The sequence below is a fragment of the Heloderma suspectum genome, chromosome 5 (assembly GCF_057233095.1).
Source record: "Heloderma suspectum isolate Gila_16-S chromosome 5, 16-S_ref, whole genome shotgun sequence".
Lineage (NCBI taxonomy): Eukaryota > Metazoa > Chordata > Lepidosauria > Squamata > Helodermatidae > Heloderma > Heloderma suspectum.
The window spans coordinates 120,076,012-120,097,175 of NC_139462.1; the positions used below are offsets into that span (position 1 = coordinate 120,076,012).

At 42.0% G+C, this 21,164-nt stretch overlaps 2 protein-coding genes across 7 annotated transcripts in view; one reads left to right on the top strand and one right to left on the bottom strand.

Moving 5' to 3' along the window:
- Window positions 1-626, bottom strand: part of STX18 (syntaxin 18) — a 67,786-nt gene extending 67,160 nt beyond the window's left edge. For all 3 annotated transcript variants that reach the window (XM_084857132.1, XM_084857133.1, XM_084857134.1), the window contains exon 1: window positions 425-626. In XM_084857132.1, coding sequence (XP_084713258.1) covers window positions 425-601 — 177 coding nt within the window. In that variant the 5' untranslated portion in view covers window positions 602-626. The remainder of the gene's footprint in view (window positions 1-424) is intronic.
- On the top strand, window positions 553-16,903 carry LOC146344325 (uncharacterized). Of its 4 annotated transcripts, none has more exons than XM_084857140.1 (3): window positions 553-765; window positions 5,164-5,265; window positions 15,836-16,088. In XM_084857140.1, exons 1-3 carry the CDS (start codon window positions 616-618, stop codon window positions 15,893-15,895), a joined length of 312 nt encoding a protein of 103 aa, XP_084713266.1. In that variant the 5' UTR covers window positions 553-615; the 3' UTR covers window positions 15,896-16,088. The 4 variants fall into 4 exon arrangements, 1 of the variants encoding a protein (XP_084713266.1); XR_014792198.1 differs by lacking the exon at window positions 15,836-16,088 and adding an exon at window positions 5,669-7,305 and having other exon boundaries at window positions 706-1,065; XR_014792196.1 differs by lacking the exon at window positions 5,164-5,265 and having other exon boundaries at window positions 706-1,065; window positions 15,836-16,903.
- The last annotated feature ends 4,261 nt before the right edge of the window (window positions 16,904-21,164 follow it).

The following is a 21,164-nucleotide window of genomic DNA, read 5'->3' on the forward strand; positions in this document are numbered from 1 at the left end:
ATCACGAATTCACTAGTATTTATTCCCAAGGAGACAACATTAGAATTGCAACCCGATTCTAAGCAAACTTCTTCAGAAATAAGCTCCAATGAGCTCAACTGCGCTTCCGGCCAAAAGGCTGCAGCCCAATCCTAGGCATGTTTCCTCAGAAGTAGATGTATTGATTTCAATGGAGCTAACGCTCATTAATTTCAATGAGAGTTGCTTCACGAAAGCGTGCCTGGGGTAGCAAGTAGCCTTCTGCTTCCCTTCTCAAAGTTGCACGAGCAGCTCAGGTGGAAGTCTATCTATCATTATCATTAGCCAACTGTGGTGGCAACCTCGGCAGGCAGCGGGACGGGTTTCCAGCCGCGGACTGTGAGGCGCAAGGCAGGGGCAAGCCACGTTCTCACGCTTCCTCTCCTCCTCCTCCTCCCCCACTCACCACTTCCCGGGCCCGGCCAGAGAAGTCGCCTTTGGGCCGGGGGCTGCTACCGCGCTTGAGCAAGAGAGCGTCGTCCCGGGAGTTGTCGCAGCCGCCCAGCGGGACCCCCAGCGCCTTGTTCCGGGTCTTCACCGTCTTCACGCTGGCTTTGAAGAGCAGCGTGATGTCCACCGCCATGGCTGCAGGCGGAGATGCTTCTCCTGCCAGGCAGCGGGTCGCGTCCCACCAGAAAGCCTTCCCCCGCACAACCAGGCCGCGTGCCGAAGGTTCTGCGCCTCCCTGGGACTCGAACGCTGCCTTTCCAGGGGATTTGCTGTGTCGGCCTGTTGCAGCAAAACGGCGTAGGTTGGCGGACTTATTGCGGCAGAAGCTTTCGTGGACTCTAGCCCACTTGCTGCAGAAATGCCTCTCGAGATGCGGGGGGTGGGTTTTTCTGGGCGCCTACTCCCCCCCGCTCTGTTTCGAAGAGGCCCTCTCCGCTCGTCGTAGAACTAGAAAAGTCAGCCCGTGTCGTGGATGGGACCTGGAACCCTCGGTGTGTTGCTGGAAGCAAACACCACTGAGGAACCCCGCCGAACCCGTGTATCTTCCCCCCGCCGCCGCCGCCGCCTCCCCCTCGCACCCCCACCGTTATTCTTTCAGTAAGAATTTACTCGCTGGGCCGGGGGTCTAAAAAGGGGGTGGCAGTTACCATCTAGAGTGGATACACGAGGTAGCCTTTTTTGATAGCCTGTGACCCAAGTAAAATTATTAACCATCTGTAATAGTAGCTTTCAAAACCGTGTATGATTTGGGGTGGTCCAAAGTTTTATTTGGGATGTAGAGCTCCAGTTCCTTATTATTTTCTATGTATTTTGGCTATTATTGGCATAGTGTGTCATACTTAACACTATACTGTATGTACAGAAAGCTTTGGGCTGGATTGGACTCAGTGCCACCTTGTAGAGTATGCTAGATATGTGGGTGTATAATTTAGGGTTGCCCAAAGCTTTATTTGGGATGCAGAACCACACTTCCTTATTCTTTGTTATGCATTTTCAGTATTATTGCCTTGGTCTGCCATGCTTAACAGTGCACGGTGCGTGCAGAAAGGTTTGGGCCAGACAAGACTCAGTGCTGTCTGAGAAGGGACACACTCCTGGATGTGTTGGTGTGTGATGGGGGGGGGGGTATTTGGAGTGCAGAGTTCCTCATTATTTTCTATGTATTTTTTACTATTATTGGTGTGGTGCACCGACCTTGCCAATATCCTACACACACATAAAGCTTTGGGCCAGACTGGACTCAGTGCCATCTTGTGAGTATATGATATTGCATGGCCCAAAGCTTTGTATAAGGGCATTTGTATAATGCCCATATACAAATCTACAGTGCAACTACAGTGAGTACTGATCTGTGTGATTAATGGGCTGGAGCAACTTCCATGTATGGAGAGGTTACAATATTCAGAGCGTTTTAGCTTATCAAAAGGCAAGTAAGGAGGGACATGATAGAGGTATATAAAATTATGCATGGTGTGGAGAAAGAGGATACTCTACTAGAATCTGTAGTCATCTAATTAAACGGAATGCTGGGAGATTCTGAACAGATCTAAGGAAGTGCTTTTTCCACACAATGCATAGTTAAACTATGGGATTTGCTAACACAAGATGTAGTGATGGCCACCAACTGGGACAGCTTTATAAGAGGATTACACAAATTCATGGAGGATAAGGCTATCAATAGCTACTAGTCCTGATGGCTGTATAATACCTCTAAGATTAGAGGTAGTATGCCTCTGTATGCCAGTTTCTGAGGAATATGTGTGGGAGGATGCAGTTGCATTCATGGCCTGTTATAGGCTTCCCACGGGCATCTGGTTGGCCACCGTGTGAACTACATAGGCCTTTGGTCTGCTCCAGCATGTCTCTTTTTAAGTTCTTACGTTGTGCAAGCATTGTACAACAATGTAGTGCTCATATGTATCTTTATGAAGAACAATTTGAAGTTCACAGCAATATGCCATCTACAACACTCACACTAACAACCAAGTCGGTGAAGACCACTTTGAATCTGACCTTGAAGGATATAATGATGGCAATGCCATTTAAGATTAGTTCAAACTTTTGAGAAAATGTTGTACTTCAACTTTGCTGTTTTGTATTTGTATGGTATTGATGTATTGGCATGATACAAAGTATTTTCATAGAATCAAGTTCTCATGCATTTTCACCTCTCTGACTTTTATTTCACCTAGAATACATTGCATTTGTGAACTTGTTTTGTCACCGGATGCTCAGATTTGAGTATGATTTATTTCTGTCTTTTTAATATACAATAGAGACTTTTTTTCAGTAAAAACTACGGATTACCAGTAGACATCATGGCTAATAATTTTACTAGAGTTACAGACTATTTAAAAAATAGTATCTGATTGAATCACTCAAGATGGTACCAACCACTCTATTTAAAAGCCCATGTATTTGGAAGGTACTGTGCTGACAAAGGGGTGGGGGAGGATTATTGTTGTACACCAGGAACATTACCTCAATAGAGTTATGACCAACCATTGATTAGGTTTAGATAACAGGCTGAGGGTGCAATCCTATGCATGTTTAGAGAGAGAAATGACCTCCAACTCCCAGCAGTCCCTAGCCAGGCTGGAGAATTAACTGGATTTTGCCTTTTCACTGTCCAGGTTTTGTTCCAGATAATTTATTTCTAAGATAGCACTCTTGCTAGTCTTAGGTTAACTAAAAGATTAAACAAAGATCTATTTTTTTAATTATTACTCTATTTCACACCAATTAGCTGGTTGCTTATCAATGAAAGGACATTAACTTTTATTTTATGACTGCTTTGGGAGGTGGTCCCCCAAGATTTTTGTTGAAAGTTTTTTTTAATAGCTGAGTACTGCACACTTTATCCCCTTTCCCTGAATAGTGGGGGCTTTTACCTTCTTCTCAGTGATACAAGCCTCCAGAACTTGTATCTTAAGGAGTATCTCTGCAGGAGTCCACCACAATGGGAGGACTCATTCAGCCCTTCAGGTATATGGGGTTATCCCATTTGAACTGGGAGACAGTGAGTGGACTATGATTGCAACTTTTGAAATAAAATAATTCTGGTACCTGGATCAGGTGAGACCAGAGGCTGGAGCAAGTTAGGCAGTGCTCAAATTACTGAAATCCATAAGACCCAGCCCCTGGCTATTTCCAAATCACACATCCCTGAAGCCTTCTAAAAACAGTAGCTAAGGGGGCCATCAAAAAGATAAGGAGCCTTTGTTGGCCCCCTATACTTGAAGCACTGAGGTGTGATGTTGGGGGTATGGGCTGGCCCAGTGGTTTGCGGGAATGGAGTGCAGTTCAAAACCTGTTATAGTCTGAAGAACAGTTTCCCACCTCTGGCATCTTAGACTACTCCTTCAAGTCTCTACTTTGGAAAACTCAGTAACACTTTTAGGACTTAATTATTCTGGTCATTCATTCTTACACACTGAGCCAGTCCTCATGATCACCATAGCCCACCCTGACATATTTAAGCCATAGCAGGTTGTTGTCTGTGCCAGTGGCCATTTTGAATATTCAACCCCCAACAGGGGGTCACCATGTCATGTCATCCAAACTTGGCTGGCAGGGGTTGTTTGAGGGTTAAACAATTATCAAATAACCCTACAACAGACTATGGGTTATCTGAGGGTTTTTTAACCTTCAAACAGCCCTTGCTGCCGGGGTTCGGATCATGCGAACCTGAACACTGGCTCAGGCATAGGTGCATCGGTTCATATGCTGATGTGGTTGCCTGCCCACACATTTTGAAGGTAAAGGCCTTGTTTGTCCTTCAGTTCTACCTGTAATTCAGATAGGTTGGCTGGTACTGAAAACGTTGGTGTGGATATGATATCAAGTGTTTGTGTTTGATCATCATGGCTCTTTTGTAGGGCCTGTTTCTTCTGCATTTTTCTCTCCATATTAAAATCTGGGCCTTATTGACTTTCCCATCAATAACTGGGCTGGACTCTTGCCTGTGATGGTTTGCGGTGTGGTTCTGTATTTCAGAACAAATCAGGCCAGCCTCATCTCTAAACTCCCATTAACAACCTTTCTCATCCCCTCTTTGAAGGTCCTTACAACTATGCCATGGAAGCTGGATGGTAGAGTGTTGTTGAAGTATGCTTAATTCTATTTTTGCTCCGGAAAGTATTATTTTCTGAAGCAAAAATGGAGAAAGCATTTTGAATCCAAAGCCCACAGTTGGGGAATACCTTTATTAGCACCAACTATAATGCAACAAGTGTGTGAAAAGTTTCAGGTTCTCCAGAACTCATCAGGCTAAGTGGTACAAAAATCAGGAGCTGAGGGAAGAAATAGTTTTTTGAGGATCTTAATAACTCATTGATCCTTGGAATTTTTCTTGACAAGAAACAAGATTTTCTTTATCAAGAGATGGTGTAAGTGGTCTTAAAGCGCAGAGAAATTTATGATGCAATCCTATGGGTGTTTAGACAGAAAAAAAGTCCTACAACTCCCAGCATTGCCCAAACAGCATGCATAGGATTGCATCCTGAGGAGCCAATATTGTAGAGCACCTTATTCAGAAGCAGTTTCCTTCCCTGACTCTAAAATACAACACTATGGGGCTGTTACAGGCTGTTCATTCCTTTAGGCTGATTTTCTTTTCAGCTATTTTCTTTAATTGTCCCCATATTTATTTTATTTATTATTACATTTATATCCTGCCTTTTTTCCTCTTCCAAGGAATCCAAAGCAATGGAGAGGGAGGAAGAAGGAGAGAGAAAACCCTCCTTCTTCCCCACTCTCTCCTTGGAGCTGTTGCCAGCAAACTGTCCTTTTCTGAAGGTGAGTAAAAGGGCATGATGGGAAGGGTGCCCTTGGGGGGGGGAGGGTCCTTCATTTCCTAACTCCACTGAATTGGGTTAAGAAATGAATGTATTCTCAATATGAACTGAGAAATTCATTCACCGGTTTCTGGAACAAGGGGGTAAGCAAGTACAGGCAACTGGAGGGAGGAGCTGACCGGGAGAGGAGAAAATAGGCAGGGAGACAGCAGCAGAACAGATAAGCTAACAGGAGGAAATTCCTAGCAAGGCTCAGTCAAGGGCAGAGATTGGCTGTTACCCTTGCAAAAGTCCACTTTTGACATGGAAGTATTTATAGCTATGCCAGTTTAGGAAGAGCTAATGGGCTACTGGTGTGGGAGAGACCTGGAAGAGTAACGTGGCCCCTCTCTCCCATTCTGTAGGCCCACAAGAGGTACCAGTATGAAGGCCAGGAAGATAAATTTCCCTGGCATTGTGGCTGATCCTGACAGTAATCATCCCAGCTTGGGACTTTGAAGCTTGGAAGTGTTTCTTTAGAAGAAGAAAAAACCCACATTGCTAAAATGGCATTGACCAGAAAGTCATTTGTTTATAGTTCTATAACACTCATTTAAGCAGTATTTTGCTAGTATTTTAAAATATGTATAAAATATATGCAGAAAAGTATTTTAGTGCTAATTAAAGAATTGATTGAAAAAACTAACACGATGAAATGACATCCGCTGCAAAGATTATAAATCTGTACTGAACTATGATAGGTTCACTTGCCCAATACGTCACAACCGCTCCTCTTTAAATAGATGGAAGAGTAGCACTGAGTGCATCTTGCGCTATTCTTCTGACCTTCTCAAAAAAATTGGACTTCTCTGGTATAAGATAAACCTAAAGAAACAGGTTTACTGAAAATACAGTATAATGGTGTTTGTGTAGATGCCCCATAAAAAGTGAGCAAAGGAAACATGCCAATTCCACACTGACCTTATTTAGAAGCACACTTACCTTCTGGGAACATTGGAACTACCCTTAAATGGTCCCTCAAATAACCATCCCATCTAGGTGGCTCAAAAAGGATACTACGGGGGTAGTATCGAAAACCACCAAGAGATGCAGTAGACCTAACAGGGATGCACTCCCCTGGTCCACCTTACACATTCCAAAAGGAATGGCCATGTTAGTTTCTTCTCACAAGAACAGCAAAGAGTTCTGTGACATCTTAAAGATGAACATGTAGTGTGGCATGTATCATATCTCTGCCTTGAGAATGTATTCATTCCTCTTTTAGTCACAACTTACAAAACAGTTGTGAGATTCATCTAACTGGTATCCAGTCATAATGTGTAGGATCATGCATTTTACTTTCATTTACTGCAAATAATCATATGCAGCTTTAACATTTGCAACCAGAACACTACTGCAGATTTTAATGGCAGATAATAAAATGCTAAAATTATGTCTCCCTTGTCTCATCAAGTAGAAATACACTAAGCAGGTAGTCTGGAAGAAAAGAATGGGGTTTTTTTGGGGGGGGGGGTTAAAAGAGTCTACAGAGGAGACTACTGAAATGGTCTACCCACCCCCACAGAGATAATAGCTTTGAAGACTGTAACAGTTTTAAAAAGTACTTCTTAAAACTGCTGCCCAGATGCATTTGAACTTGATCTTAGCTTCCTGTGTACAGTAACTGCATTTACTCAGGGGTAATTTGCACTTCTACAGGTACCTTGTTTTGAAAGTTTAAAGCTTAGTATTGAGGAGAGAGGTTCCAGCAGTACATACTATAGCTTCCTTTATAATGACTAAAAAGAAAAGGGCTAACCTTGAAATTTAAGATTTTCAGTTTGGACTATATTTCTACAACTGGCATACACCCACAAAGAACGACATTCTTTAGTTAAACATATAATATGTATCCCCAGAGAACTGTGCTACAATACTATAGTGGCAACCCCAGATGTTCAAATGTCATGAGTCAGATCAGCTGAAGTAGCTTTCCTTTTGTACGTTCTTACTGGAACAAGCATAACTTGGCCTCATTCTGTAATAAAATTATATCCAGTATATTTTATTTGTTCCATACTTTTCTGGCCTGCGAAGAAGAGCAGCTTGCATGTGTAGAGTTCTAATGTTAAACTATCTTTAGAGGCAGTTTGCTTATACTGCTCACTTGTAATCAAGCCATGTCAACAAAGGAAGTCATATTTGAAAATTGTTGGGTTGTTTGACTAAGCAATATCAGACACATTCATTGGCCCACATTCAAAATAAACTCAGTAACTTTATGGATGTGAAAAAGAAATCCTCTTTAAATTTGAGGAGAAAATTGGCCAACGTTGTGCTAATCAAGCTCCCTGAAAATATGTGCAGAGCATGCAGGAAAAAAGATCTTTGGTTACCTTGGTAGTAAGTATCTGGCAAACGACTCACTTCATCCCTACTGAAATGAATGTGAGCTGCATAAGAGTTCTGATTGATTTCAATGGGGCTTGCATACTGTGTTTCTTAGAAGGTTTCCATACAAAACCTTTACAGGGTTTTTTATTTTTAAAAATGTTTTTTGTGGTAAACAGAACGTGCATGTTGTTATTATTATTAAAAATAAGTTCTACAACACTTAACCTTTACGAAGGGCACAATCCTACAGACTGTGCCCTCACTGCCCAGAAGTTCCAGAACTCCGAGGCTTCTGGGATTCCTGTGCTCTGCTGGGCTGAAGTCAGCAGGGCAGGAGGAGCACCGGAGGCAATTTTTGCCTCCCCACCCTTCAATCTTTGATTTTTTCGCTAGATGGACTTTTCAGCCCATCTAGTGAGGATGCTTCAGAGGGGAAGGGAAGGAGGCTGGAGGAGGCTTAGGATAAATTATATCCTAGCCTCTCAGGTCTCCTCCCCTCCCTGCCCACTGGAAAGGCCCCTTTCCCCCCTCTCTACCGTCAATTTTCTGACGTCAAAGAGGCAGCCAGTGCAGTTCTCTCCATGCCTGCTGTGGGGGGTGGGGCGGATCTCCGACTCCCCCTTCTGAGGTCGGAGTGCTGTCTCTGACCTCAGAAGAGGTTTTCTGAGCCAACCTGTGTCCCTGTGACACTCACCTGGGACCACAGGATTGCTCTCTAAGCGCTGTACATGGATTAAAAACAAACTGTCGCTGCCTGCAGACTTACAGTCTAAAAGGTACAATGCAAAAGGAAAAAAGGAAGAGGAAAATAAATTCAGGCACCAAAGGCAGCTGGTCTCTTGACCAAGCCAATGGACTCGGCCCCAGTTCCCATTCCTCCCTCTGCTGCAGTCAGGTGCAGTGGTTGCTGTAAGATGACAGTTGAGTGAGAAGAAGAACCAAGGGCAGCTGGCCTCTCACAGAGCCAGTGGAGTGGGCCCCTGTGGCTCATCTCTTCCTACTGCCAGCTGCTAGATGATAGTTGAGGGAAAGGAGGAGCCAAATGGCAGTTGGTCGCTCAGGCAAGCCGATGGAGCAGGTCCCATGTCTTGAGAGTCTCTGAGACAAATAAAATGGTATTAATGATTATGCGTTATTCCTGCTTTTCATTCAATATCTCCCCCCCCCCTTGCTTTCAGGCCCTTGCATGAAAATTCACACATCCAACCTTAATAAAATCTGATTTATGCATTGGGTGGGGAGGGATTGTGTGATAACTTAGAAGAAATTAACCACTGGAAAAAGAAAACTACATCCTGGGTTAAGCATGATTCACTTCTTAATATTTTACGTTCTTATATCCTGCCCTTCCTTTGGGAAGGTCAGAGCACCTTCTGTGGGACACCCAGGACTGACCAGATTGTGACCTACTTAGCTTGCCGACATAACTATGTAGTGTTTTAAGACTATTTCCCATAATTGCATTGGAGGGTGAAAATTTTGGTTGGCATGTTGAACTGATGGGACAATGGACTTGAGCCCTGCTGTTCTGATATAAGTGATCATGAACTTTTTGTATATTTGGCTTTCAATGTGGAAAAAGAAAAAGTGTTCAAAGGCCAAACTCTTTATGTGCAGGTTCTCTATATGCCTTCAGGGAAGGCTTTGTCTGAATAAAAATCAGACAAGGATGTCAGTTTCCAAGACTAAAATAAGTTAAACATCAACAGCAAATGTAATTACGGAAACTCTAAATTCTGGCAATCTCGCTAGAGTGACCAACAACTGAAAAAAAACCAGCATTAAAAAACAACAATCTTCTTTTTCCCAATACCGGGATTGAACTCACTAGCAAAGCAGTCTGGGTTTCACCAAAACACATGCCATATTCTCTTCTAACAACACAAAGGACTTCCCTTGTCTATTCCATGCAAGAATGTTTTGCCCTCTCCCTTCATTTTTTTTTAAACACAACTAGTGATATCTTGGATTTCACAAGACTAGATGGCCTTTTGTAGGTTGATGGCTGTGATAGAAGTAAAGAAAAAGCAACATGAAAAAAGATGAAATGTGAGAGCAGGCGTACAGACCTAGGAAGTGGTGAGAGGGTTAGATTGCACACAGGTCAAATTATATTGTAAATGCCGGTGATGATGAAACAAACAGACGGGACAGATCAAAAGGGAAGCCAAAAATTGGATGAAACAGGTGATAACTTCATATGGCTTTAGGATAATGAACACTGGAAGATAGCACATTTTCAATTAGGGGTCCATAGTCAGCCTTTTGAATTTCATCCTACACCTGCGAATAAATAAAAATAGAGAACCAGGAAAGATATCTTTAAAACCATACTATCTGGGCTACTGCTTTTTACAGTTGACACAGCACAGACCCTTTTCTTCTTGAAGAGAAGTGTGCCTCATTCCTTTAAAAAAAAAAAAAAGCCATGGAGAAATTTGCAGTTATTTTATTCACACACAATGTATGGGTTTTGATCAGGTCTGCACAACTTGTGACCCACCAAGCTGAATACAGCCCACAAACCATGTATGGCAGCTTGTCAGAAGCTGTCTGGGATTGCAAAAACAAGCATAATATAGAACTAGTAGGCTTTATTTGGTTTGGTGATTCACAACTTGTGCAGACTTGGTTTGGTTCAGGAATATATTGGCTGTGGGCTAGCCATGCTTTTAAGGCTGCAGTCCTATACACATTTTCCTGGGAAAAAGCACACTGAATACAATGGGACTCTGATTAAACATGCATAGGACTATGTTATACATTTTCCTGCTCCCAAATCCGTCCCCCTGATTTAGCAATTCCAATTTATCTTGACCTGCCATAGAGGTCAAGCATTTGCTTTCCAGCATTCTTCTACCTTGGATTCCAAGAATTCCTAGACTCTGCTATGCATGCTCACTTACCTCTTAATGCATGAGATTATTTATTTTATAATTTTTTATTTATTCATTCATAAGTATACAAACAAATATAGCAAGTATTAGAAGAGATTTCCACTATTTTAGTAAGTAAAATAATACATTAAGCATGATTGCGTGCTCATTATTTTTCTAATAATGTGCTTCACTTCCAAAAGGTGTCCTGGGGCTGATCTACATGTGTGATTAAGTACGGAGGGGAAGCAGTTTGAGGTCATTTGCAACACATGATGATGTCACCAATCCGCAGCAATGCCCCTGCTTGCCTCTGTAAACTCTGCATTTTCATAGAGTAGTTTTACTGCTGTGGCTCCCAAGCAATTCATCTGCAGTGTGCCTCATTCCTCTGGATTAAATCCGGCCTTATGGGCGTGCCAGCAATGTGTCTTTCACCTGGCTATGATGTAGGTCAAAGGATGGTGCCCTCACTTTTTCCACTATTCTTTGGATTTACTGCCATTTCTTAGTAGCGTGTGGAGAAGACAGGTCTGGTTCCTTGCCCCACAGTAGTTATTGCCTTACTGGTGTTTCTGCCTCTCAGTAGTGCTCTCTGCTTTGCCATTCACTGTACTTGACATCTTTCTTCAGTAGTAGACCGCAGTCCTGAGATAGCGCAGCTTCAAAGTAACAACCCTTTTACTCTCCCCCCCCCCCCCACTATCTCACTATATCACACCTCTGGTAGCTCACTTTGGAGGCTTCATTCTCTGCATCTTCCTTAAACTATCTCTCCCAACTGGTTGATCTTTTTTTTTTTAACCCTGTAATCCTCCAAAATCCCAGAAAATAATTAAATCGCTGTTGTGACATGCTGCCATATCAAAATTGCTCAGTTACAGCTTCTTGTTACTGGGAACTTGCTGGCTGCATTCCCCCTTTCCATTTGCTCTTTCCTGGGCTGTGGTGTGCCCTTTGGGGATCAAGGCCAGTGGGGCTTTCTCCTGCAGCTCTCTTCTCTGCTGTTCCCTTCTATCTTGCAGTCTTTCCTAGCTGAATCCCCCCAAATTTCCTGAAAGCGCTGAACCAGTAAATTGCTGTTAAGCCATAGCACAACGTTGAAATCACACTACTACAGTGTCGCATTACAGTGTGCTTTGGGGGTTCAGGGCCTCTGGTCCTTTCTCTATTCCACCACCTTTTTGTTTCAGGGGCTTAAGAAGGCGAAGAACAAAGGTGGAGAAAAAGGAAACATTGAAGCCCAAGTGTACAAAATGAAACCCTAAAGATAACCAAATTCACAGTTCTGAAGCCCCGCGATAGCAATTTCACACACATGGAATAGCTCTAAATCGCTATATCGCTATACCAGTATAGTGCTATAGCGATATAGTGATTTAGAGCTATTCTGCGTGGGTGAAATCATGGTATGGCTCTACTTAGCTGTGCAAGTCTTGTTTCTATGCAGAAAGAAGGCAGACGAGTAGATCTCTTGGTGACACACTTACACTAGGTGGGAATGTAGGAGATTTTGGGGTCAGAATGCTCTGTTGCTTTTTCTGGATGCGCCCAGGGAGCAAGGGAGGTGGATAGCGTGCCTCTCACAGGTGGTTGATGACATCATTTCTACTGGCAGGACTCTGCCCAAATTACCCAATAAGGCAGATAAAATAAGTCGGATAAAAGTGCAGTGTGACCTGTGAAAGCGGCTTGTTTGGGTGGTGTATAGTCTGCTTTTTCTTGCTTGCCCTGATGGAGCTAAGCTGATTTCAGGAAAAAGCAGATAGAAGCTGAAAATGCATCTCAATGCATTGCCATGAAGATTGGCCCCAGTGTCTCTCACTGCACTTGCTCTTTTGCTTGTAAATTGGCAGCACCGTTCAAATTTGAAAGTATTGTCTTTTCATTTTAAAACTTCAGGGCAGGGCTTTCAGTGTAAGTTGTGCTTGAATGCACATTCTAATATCCCTTTTTCTGGATTGAGGTGCTTGTATCGCTGAAAATGTCTAGGCTAGAACCCTTCTCCTTGTCCTGAGTTTTCCAAATGCAGAAGATACATTTTCTAATTTCAAAAATGCATTTAAATTAAATAAAAGACAGGTGCAGTGAAAGCATGACCCTTGTTTTTATGGCATTAAAATAATGTTTAAATGAGCACAGTCATTTAAATGACTTGGCTTAGAATCTAAGCCTTAGATGAAGGAGGAATACCCACAATGATCTGAAAAAACTGCAGCAAGATAAAACTCTGCCTGTGCAAATTCAAAAATTAATAATAGATTAATTCTCTGTGAACAATGGGAAGATTGGCAGAGTAGGACGCCAGGCACAGCTAAAGTGCAGGAGGCTTTCAAAATGAAATTGGGAAAACCCATCCACCCCTATTGTGAATGAAAACAAAAGCAAGGGATAGGCATCTTTTATCCTGCTATCATCCCTGGTCAAAGATGTGTTGCAAAGTTTTATTTCCCAGCACTATGAAAGCCAGTAAAATCTGTGAAGAAACATAGTGGGATTATTGTGCACAGCACAGGCAATGGTGCCTCCATAATGCCACTTTTGGGGAATTTACAAATCTTCTATTAGTTCTTCTGTTTCGTTCAATGAATAGAATAATCAACTTTTCTGCTAATCAGTTTTTCAATCTAATTTGCGATCTTAGTTCAGTTAGTTGCAGTCTAAGACTTACTAACTGCTTTTAACACTTGCCTAATAACTGGTGTTGAACTTAAAAGGAAGAATGCCAGCCAGGGTACCGTTGCCATTGGATCCTTTCCTCTAAAAGAAATGCAGTATTCCAACCCTCTAATATCCGCTTGCTTTTCACATTCTTGGCCGGTACAATTAAGCACTCCAGCTGTGAAGTAATGATGTGGAGTTATTACTAACAGATAAATCTGATTTTTAGGATCCTGTCACTGCAATACAAACAGTACAATACAATACAAACAGAGTTACTTTGTAACTCTGTTGGTTACAAAGGCTAGAGCAGAAATAGGGTGTAACTCCTATTAAGCCTGATGTACTAAAGATGAGTTAATAGGGGTTCCATCCCATCTCTGCTCTAGCCTTTGTAAGAGTGGTGCAGCGATGGCTGGCCCTCAGGGCCAAAGTCCAGGGCCCTGCAGCCCAGGGAGCCCCCAGATGACCACTCAGAGAGTGGCAGGTGATCAGGGCAGTGGCGAACAGTCCTGCAGTCAAGATGGTGGTTTGATTTAAGTGGGTTTAAATTGCGAAAGTGCACATGCTCAGAGTATTACCTTAAAAAAAAAATCCGGGTGGGTTTTTATTTTTGGCCGAAACATATCAGTTGTAGAAAGTAGAAGCAGTTGTAAAGCATAGAATGTGGGAGGGGTGGGGGTGGAGTAGAGAAACATTCACTGTGTGCTTCACAGCTGAAGTAATATGCATGGCCATCTAAAGGTGGGAGAGGAGCATAAGACCATTAAGTCCAGAGACTAAGATTACCTAGCTGCACTACTGCATTGAAATCAACAATTTCTCCCTATTTGTATTATAGCAACAGGATCCTAAAATTCAGAGTTCTCATATACTCCAGTTCTCCTTTGATTATCTGAATGTTAGTCATGACTTGCACATCTTACAGTGCAATCTTACAGCATGTCTCTCCCCACCTCATGCACCTGAAGAAATAGACTTTATTTCACAAATGCTTATGCTATAATACATGTAATAAAAGTAATAGTTTTTCTACTGGTCCCATACAAATCAAGCTCAAATAGTTTTACACATCCATAGTAACTATAATACAAGTACAAAGAAAAGATTAACGTTTCTACTTCTGCCCTGTGCTCATACCAAATTTTGTATACTAGTTTAATCAGTACATTCAAAACTGATTAAATCTGTTAAGATAAAAAAAACTTCTACATTTAATTTTCCTTTATATGATCTTCAAATCCTTCATGTTCAGGCACCGATTTATCATAATATGCAAGTTCACATCTTGCATGCATGGGACCCACATCAAAGATGTTTTAGCAGAACTTGTCCACACAAAACATCTCACAAACTAGCAATTTCTTATTGATAAGCAAATATTTAAACATGTAAAGCAAATGTTAGTAAGTATATATTAAAGTGTATATACCAGGACAGAGGTGATGTTCCTATTTTATACTCAACAGTCCATGGAAATCTCAGCTTCTTTATGATGTAAATTTCCTTCAGTAGTGGGAAGAAAACCTACTGTATGAATCTTTAGATAGATAGATCGATCAGAAAGTTTATCCCTGTACCAAACTGAAGCACCAGAGAAATCTCTCCACTCCCCCACTGCCCCAGTCAGCAACTTGCCTCAGAAAAAAAAAAGCCCTCATTGTTACCTCGGAAGTGGAACTCCAGAGCACTTTCCCTGTACAGGAGAACTTTGTGGTGGATTGTGCCTTTACTTTCTTTAAATAAAAGCTGGAATTCCCAGGATTCTTTCAAAAGTTCACAAGCCGTACAAAAGTGTTAGGGGGAGGAGGGCTTCTCCAAACTGCTTATCCCTGAATTAATTGAATAAAGCTGAAAAGAAAACATCAGTACATTTGTGAAGTCACTAGGGGGAGCTAAAAGAAAAAGTAAGTGAACATTTAAAAAACCAAAACAAAAAAACAGGCAAAGGCTATTTGGCCAACTTTCACAAAAGCCTGGACATATTTCATACATTCCCTAATGGCAGAGCATTTGAGCCCTCTGATTATGGCAGATATTCAGGTACTGAAGTGTTTCTCAAAGGAAAGTAAAATTGCTTTAAAACTTATTTTTACAAATAGAATTGCATCTGGAGCCTGGGACTAGACATTACAAGAAACATGTGGCTGCCACTGAAAAAAGCATTACATCTCCTTTCTCTCCCAGTAAGGTCTCATAATACAAAACATCTACACTCCACTTCATTGGCTGCATCTTTTGGAGGCAGGGAAGCTCACAGAGCAGTAACATCATGTCATATGTTTTGTATTGCTGGACAATAGTCTGCTGTTTTTGGTGGCAGCCACATGCCTCTTACAATGTCTAGTTGTGGCCTGAGAAGCATACAAAGAAGCTGATTGTAATTTTATTTAATTGCACTTCTAAAATGCTTAGCACTGATAGTACTGCATACATTCTGTAAAACGAATAAGAAAATGCTTTGCATTTGTTTGTTGGTTGCTATTTGCTTATATAGTCTACAAAAACAGAAAGCAAAATGAACTATTGCTTTTGACAGACATAGATGTCTTCATACATGTGTAGCAACGTTAACATTCCATATTAGAAGAATATACATAACAGAGTAAGAAATGTATTTTTTCATTTAAATTAATGTTTATTTGAATTCTTTTGCTACAGGTCACTTGGCGTTACCCTCTGAAGTATGATACTTCATCTAAAATACTGGAAGAAGACTGAGAGGATTTTGGCAAACTGTAGTTATACAGCCCCTAGGAAAATACAATCAGCTTTGGTGGATATAATGAGGTGTCTTATTACATAATTGAGGAGACAATGTCTTTTATATGCATTTCAGTTCACTTTTCACACTAAATTAATCATAATAAGCATCTGTTCTGAATAAAGAAAGTTTTGTGATAATTCAACCATGACCTCTCTGGAAGCCCAAATGATTTTGCTTCACTCTCTCAGACTGGATTACTCTTTTGAAATGTTCCCTCTTTGCTTTATGATAATCACTGTGTTAACATGAACTGATTAATCCCATCAGCTCAACATTGATATTATGGCTCAAGTGGACTTTTTCCAGCAAGCCCCTGGCTATGACACCACTGGTTTCATCACCTGCAGTTGAAGAAATTCAGTGGTGTTTACAGCGTCAGTCAGTTAGAAGGCTGAACAGAAAACCATAAGAAATAATACATGACATTCCTTCCCCTAATGGATGAATGGTAGAGCCATTATCAAGAATGCATTCCACATGGAACTGGGCTAAGAAGTGCCTTCCTTTAAAAAGGTCATAAGACCCAGCATAACTGTTAGGCTGAAAGGAAGTGAGTCCCATTTAACTTAGTGGGCCTTCTGAGTAAAGTTGCTCAAGCTTTTCTCAACCTTACCTTAGTTCATGATGAATTGATGGCATAAACTCTAAGACCACCCCAAGATGTTTTGATGAATTGAAATGCTCTCCCTCTTTCCGTAATTAACATTGGGAATATAATTCTCTCATGGGAACCCCATCAAAATGAATGGCAGCTGTACAAGAGTAAGGTAGATTTTGTTCCATGGTCAGATCTTTCTGTCTCCCACACTGCTGCTCTTAACAGTGCCCAGACTCAAAGCAGATACCTTATCTAGGCTTGTGATGGGGCCATCTCTGTTTCGGTGTGGGCTAGTGCCCTCCTGTTTCAGTAACATATAAAGGTAATGACATCTAAAGATAAAGGAACTCCAAATAAAACTTTTAAACATTTACTTTTTTTTTGTATTCTAGTTTCACATCCATAAAACCTAAAACATTAGTAAAGATAAAGTTATGATCCACTGAAGACAGATCTCAAACACTGTGATGCAACCCCCCTCAGCCTCTTATTAGCAAACCAAACATAGCCTTTGTTTTTGGTGCTGATGTTGGTTTTCGCTGCTGTCCGAATTACCTTTTATTGTCTCCACTATTGTTGCATGGCTGCCCTGCTCTGCTGCTACATTTAATGACACCAATGTTAATTAGGCTCCACACCCATTGCCCACCAAGTCCAATAATTGCTTAAATCAAAAGCTTTCCAAACAGAAGGAATGAGTTATCAAGTAAATAGTTCTGACGAAAGCATCCAGTGTTAAGCTGCCACTATAAGATCCAAGAGGGCTTGTTCTGACTGGGCTGATTAAAAGGCAAAGAGTAAGATGGATGGAGGCAGTTGCAATCAGCAGGCTGCAGTGTCCTGCTGTGGGCCAGTCTCTGCCATTGTGCAGGCCTCTGGGTACCAGACTTGCCAGGGTCCTCTCGGCTCTTAAAGGAAAGTGGGCTTTGTTTGCCTGTAAGCATCTGCAAACTCTACTGACACATGATCTGCCCTCTCAGCAAGACCACTCATTAGACTGATTATCACTTCAAAGTTTTCATTATCATTCATCTCTAAAGGCAATTAGGAATGGGTGGCTTTGAGTATCAGACACTAGGTGACACTATGTGACTCATCTTTATTGATTCTTTTGTGCTAAGAGACAGTGATTGAGATGATAGGATTGCAGCCTACCTGCCCCTTTGACTGGTAAAAGCTGAAGGAAAAAATGGTGTATAATTAACTGACAGTTAATATAGGTTCTGTTTAGTGTTCCAAGAACACAATAGGAGAAGTTGCCCAAAAGGAACAAAGTAATGAAAACTCCTTTGACAAGTTAAACTCTAAAGGCAACTGTGTAATTATCTGACAGTTTTAAAAGACGGGCTAAAGAAGACCTTCTTTTGTATTAATGAGACCGAAAGAATTCCTGGGTGTGGACAATAAGGAGTCACAAACAATAACAAGAAAGGGGGTGTGTGTTTATCTAAGTAAGCAGGGAAGAGACCATTTTCATGCCATGGGTGTTTGAAAAAAGTATATAAATGAGAGTGAGAAATAGATCTAAAATATTTCCAGGACTCTAACCTAATTAAGGTGCTTACACCTTTAATTTATCTCTCCTCCTCCTCCTCAACGGACCAATTTTATCAGTCCTGTATTACAGCAGGCAAAACTGATGGAGAGATATTGGTGAGACACTTCAGCCCCCTCTTCAAAAAGTCTGATAGTACAACCAATGTCTAAAGGGCTAGCAAAACTGCAAACAGATTGCCTGTGGCAGAGCAGGGAGTTGATCCCAAGACTCACAAGCCCTAAGGATGTTGCTTAATTTCTATGGAGAGTTTTTGCACACCCATTTTGTGAAATGATGGAGCTTTTTCTGATGTGGTAACATTTGATGCAACTACTTCACACTGCCGGAATGCAATGGTCTGCACAAATACACAAAAACCACACACAAAAATTAGGTTATTAATGACTTAACAGCCACAAACAAAGGAAAAATATCTTTAAAAACCACAAGAATTTATCCTCCCTGTGTGTATTCCATCTCCTGGCACTTTCAGGCTGGCACTTTCAGGCTGCTTTAGATAAGGCTAATGTATCTTAAGTAATTGCTTTCTGTTATCCCACTTAGCTTAGAAGTATATAGAGGACTTAGAGGGCAGCTGTTTTCTGCTTTCATTGACTTGAAATCTGCCTTTGATACCATACCTCATGAAAAATCATGAGATAAAGTGGCAGCTACCACTAACCTTCATCTTTTAATTATGGCGTTATGAGCATATTATCCTGGTCCTCCCTTGCCTGCACTGGCTTCCATTTTATTTCCAGGCCCAATTCCAGGCCTGCTTTTAAACTATAAAGCTCTACATGACTTGAGACCTTCATACTTGAAAGAATGCCTCCTCCCATATGTACCTACCCCTGCCTTAAGTTCATGGAAACCCTTCTTCTAGTGCGCCTTTATTCTGAGGCTTGGAGGGTGGTGGCAAGAGAGAGGGCTTTTTCAGTGGCGGCCCCCCCGCTGTGGGATGCTCTCCCTAGAGAAGCTTGCCTGGCCTCCATGTTGCTATTTTTAAGCCTAGGCTAAGACTTTTCTCCCCTTCATGGATCACTGCCTTGTTGTGGCGAAGGGGCTTGCGTAACTCAGTGAAGCCATAAGCTATGCCGTGCAGGGCCACCCAAGACGGACAGGTCATGGCAGAGAGTTCTGACAAAATGTGGTCCACTGGAGAAGGAAATGGCAACCCACTCCAGTATTCTTGCCAAGAAAACCCCATGGAACGTATCACAAGGCTAAAAGATATGACGCCGGAAGATGAGCCCCTCAGGTCGGAAGGTGTCCAATATGCTACTGGGGAAGAGCAGAGGGTATTTCCAAGTAGCGCCAGAAAGAGTGAAGCGGCTGGGCCAAACCCGAAAGGACACTCAGCTGTGGATGTGTCTGGTGGTGAAAAGAAAATCCGATGCTGTAAAGAACAATATTGTTTAGGAACCTGGAATGTCAGATCAATGAATCAAGGTAAGCTGGAGGTGGTCAAACATGAGATGGCAAGATTGAACATCGACATCTTTGGAATCAGCGAACTAAAATGGACAGGCATGGGCGAATTTAATTCAGGTGACCATCATATCTACTATTGAGGGCAAGAATCCCTTAGAAGAAATGGAGTAGCACTCATAGTCAACAAAAGGGTGGGAAAAGCAGTACTGGGGTACAATCTTAAAAATGACAGAATGATCTCAGTACGAATCCAAGGCAAACCATTCAACATCACAGTAATTCAAGTCTATGCCCCAACCACTGAGGCCGAAGAAGCTGAGGTTGATCGGTTCTATGAAGACCTCCAACACCTTCTAGAACTAACACCAAAAAAAGATGTCCTCTTCATCATAGGGGATTGGAATGCTAAAGTAGGAAGTCAAGAAATCACCGGGATAACAGGCAGGCATGGCCTTGGTGTACAAAATGAAGCAGGACAAAAGCTAATAGAGTTTTGCCAAGAGAACACGCTGATCATAGCAAACACTCTTTTCCAACAGCACAAGAGGCGACTCTACACATGGATGTCACCAGATGGTCAATATCGAAATCAGATTGATTATGTCCTTTGCAGCCAAAGATGGAGAAGCTCCATACAGTCAGTAAAAACAAGACCTGGAGCTGACTGTGGCTCAGATCATGAGCTGCTTCTTGCAAAATTTCGGCTTAAATTGAAGAACGTCGGGAAAACCACTAAACCGTTCAGGTATGACCTAAATCATATCCCTGATGAATATACAGTGGAGGTGAGGAATAGATTTCAGGGATTAGACCTGATAGACAGAGTGCCTGAGGAACTATGGACAGAGGTCAGTAACATTGTTCAGGAGGCAGCAACGAAATCCATCCCAAAGAAAAAGAAATGCAAGAAAGCAAAGTGGCTGTCTGATGAGGCTTTACAAGTAGCTCACGAAAGAAGGGAAGCGAAAAGCAAGGGAGAAAGGGGAAGATATACCCAACTGAATGCAGAGTTCCAGAGAATAGCAAGGAGAGACAAGAAGGCCTTCTTAAATGAACAATGCAAAGAAATCGAGGAAAACAACAGAATGGGAAAGACTAGAGATCTCTTCAAGAAAATTGGAGATCTCAAGGGAACGTTTTGTGCAAAGACGGGCATGATAAAGGACAAAGAAGGCAGGGACCTAACAGAAGCAGATGAGATTAAGAAGAGGTGGCAAGAATACACAGAAGAACTATACAGGAAAGATCTGAATGTCCCTGATAGCCATGATAGTGCGGTCACTGAACTTGAGCCGGACATCCTCGAGAGTGAAGTCAAGTGGGCCTTAGGAAGCATTAGTAACAACAAAGCTAGCGGAGATGACAGTATTCCAGCCGAGCTATTTAAAATCCTAAAAGATGATGCTGTTAAAGTGCTGCATTCAATATGCCAACAAATCTGGAACACTCAACAGTGGCCACAAGACTGGAAAAGGTCAGTTTACATTCCAATTCCAAAGAAGGGCAATGCCAAAGAGTGTTCAAACTACCGCACCATTGCGCTCATTTCACATGCCAGCAAGGTGATGCTCAAAATCCTACAAGCTAGGCTTCAGCAGTATGCGAACCGAGAACTACTGGAAGTACAAGCTGGATTTAGAAGAGGCAGAGGAAC

Excerpts from the sequence above, each read along its gene's own strand:
- LOC146344325 (XM_084857140.1), top strand. The coding sequence starts at position 616 with ATGCTTCTCCTGCCAGGCAGCGGGTCGCGTCCCACCAGAAAGCCTTCC. Across the intron at positions 766-5,163 it reads GCCTGTTGCAGCAAAACGGC|GAATCCAAAGCAATGGAGAG; the intron begins GTAGGTTGGCGG and ends TCCTCTTCCAAG. Across the intron at positions 5,266-15,835 it reads CAAACTGTCCTTTTCTGAAG|GTCACTTGGCGTTACCCTCT; the intron begins GTGAGTAAAAGG and ends CTTTTGCTACAG.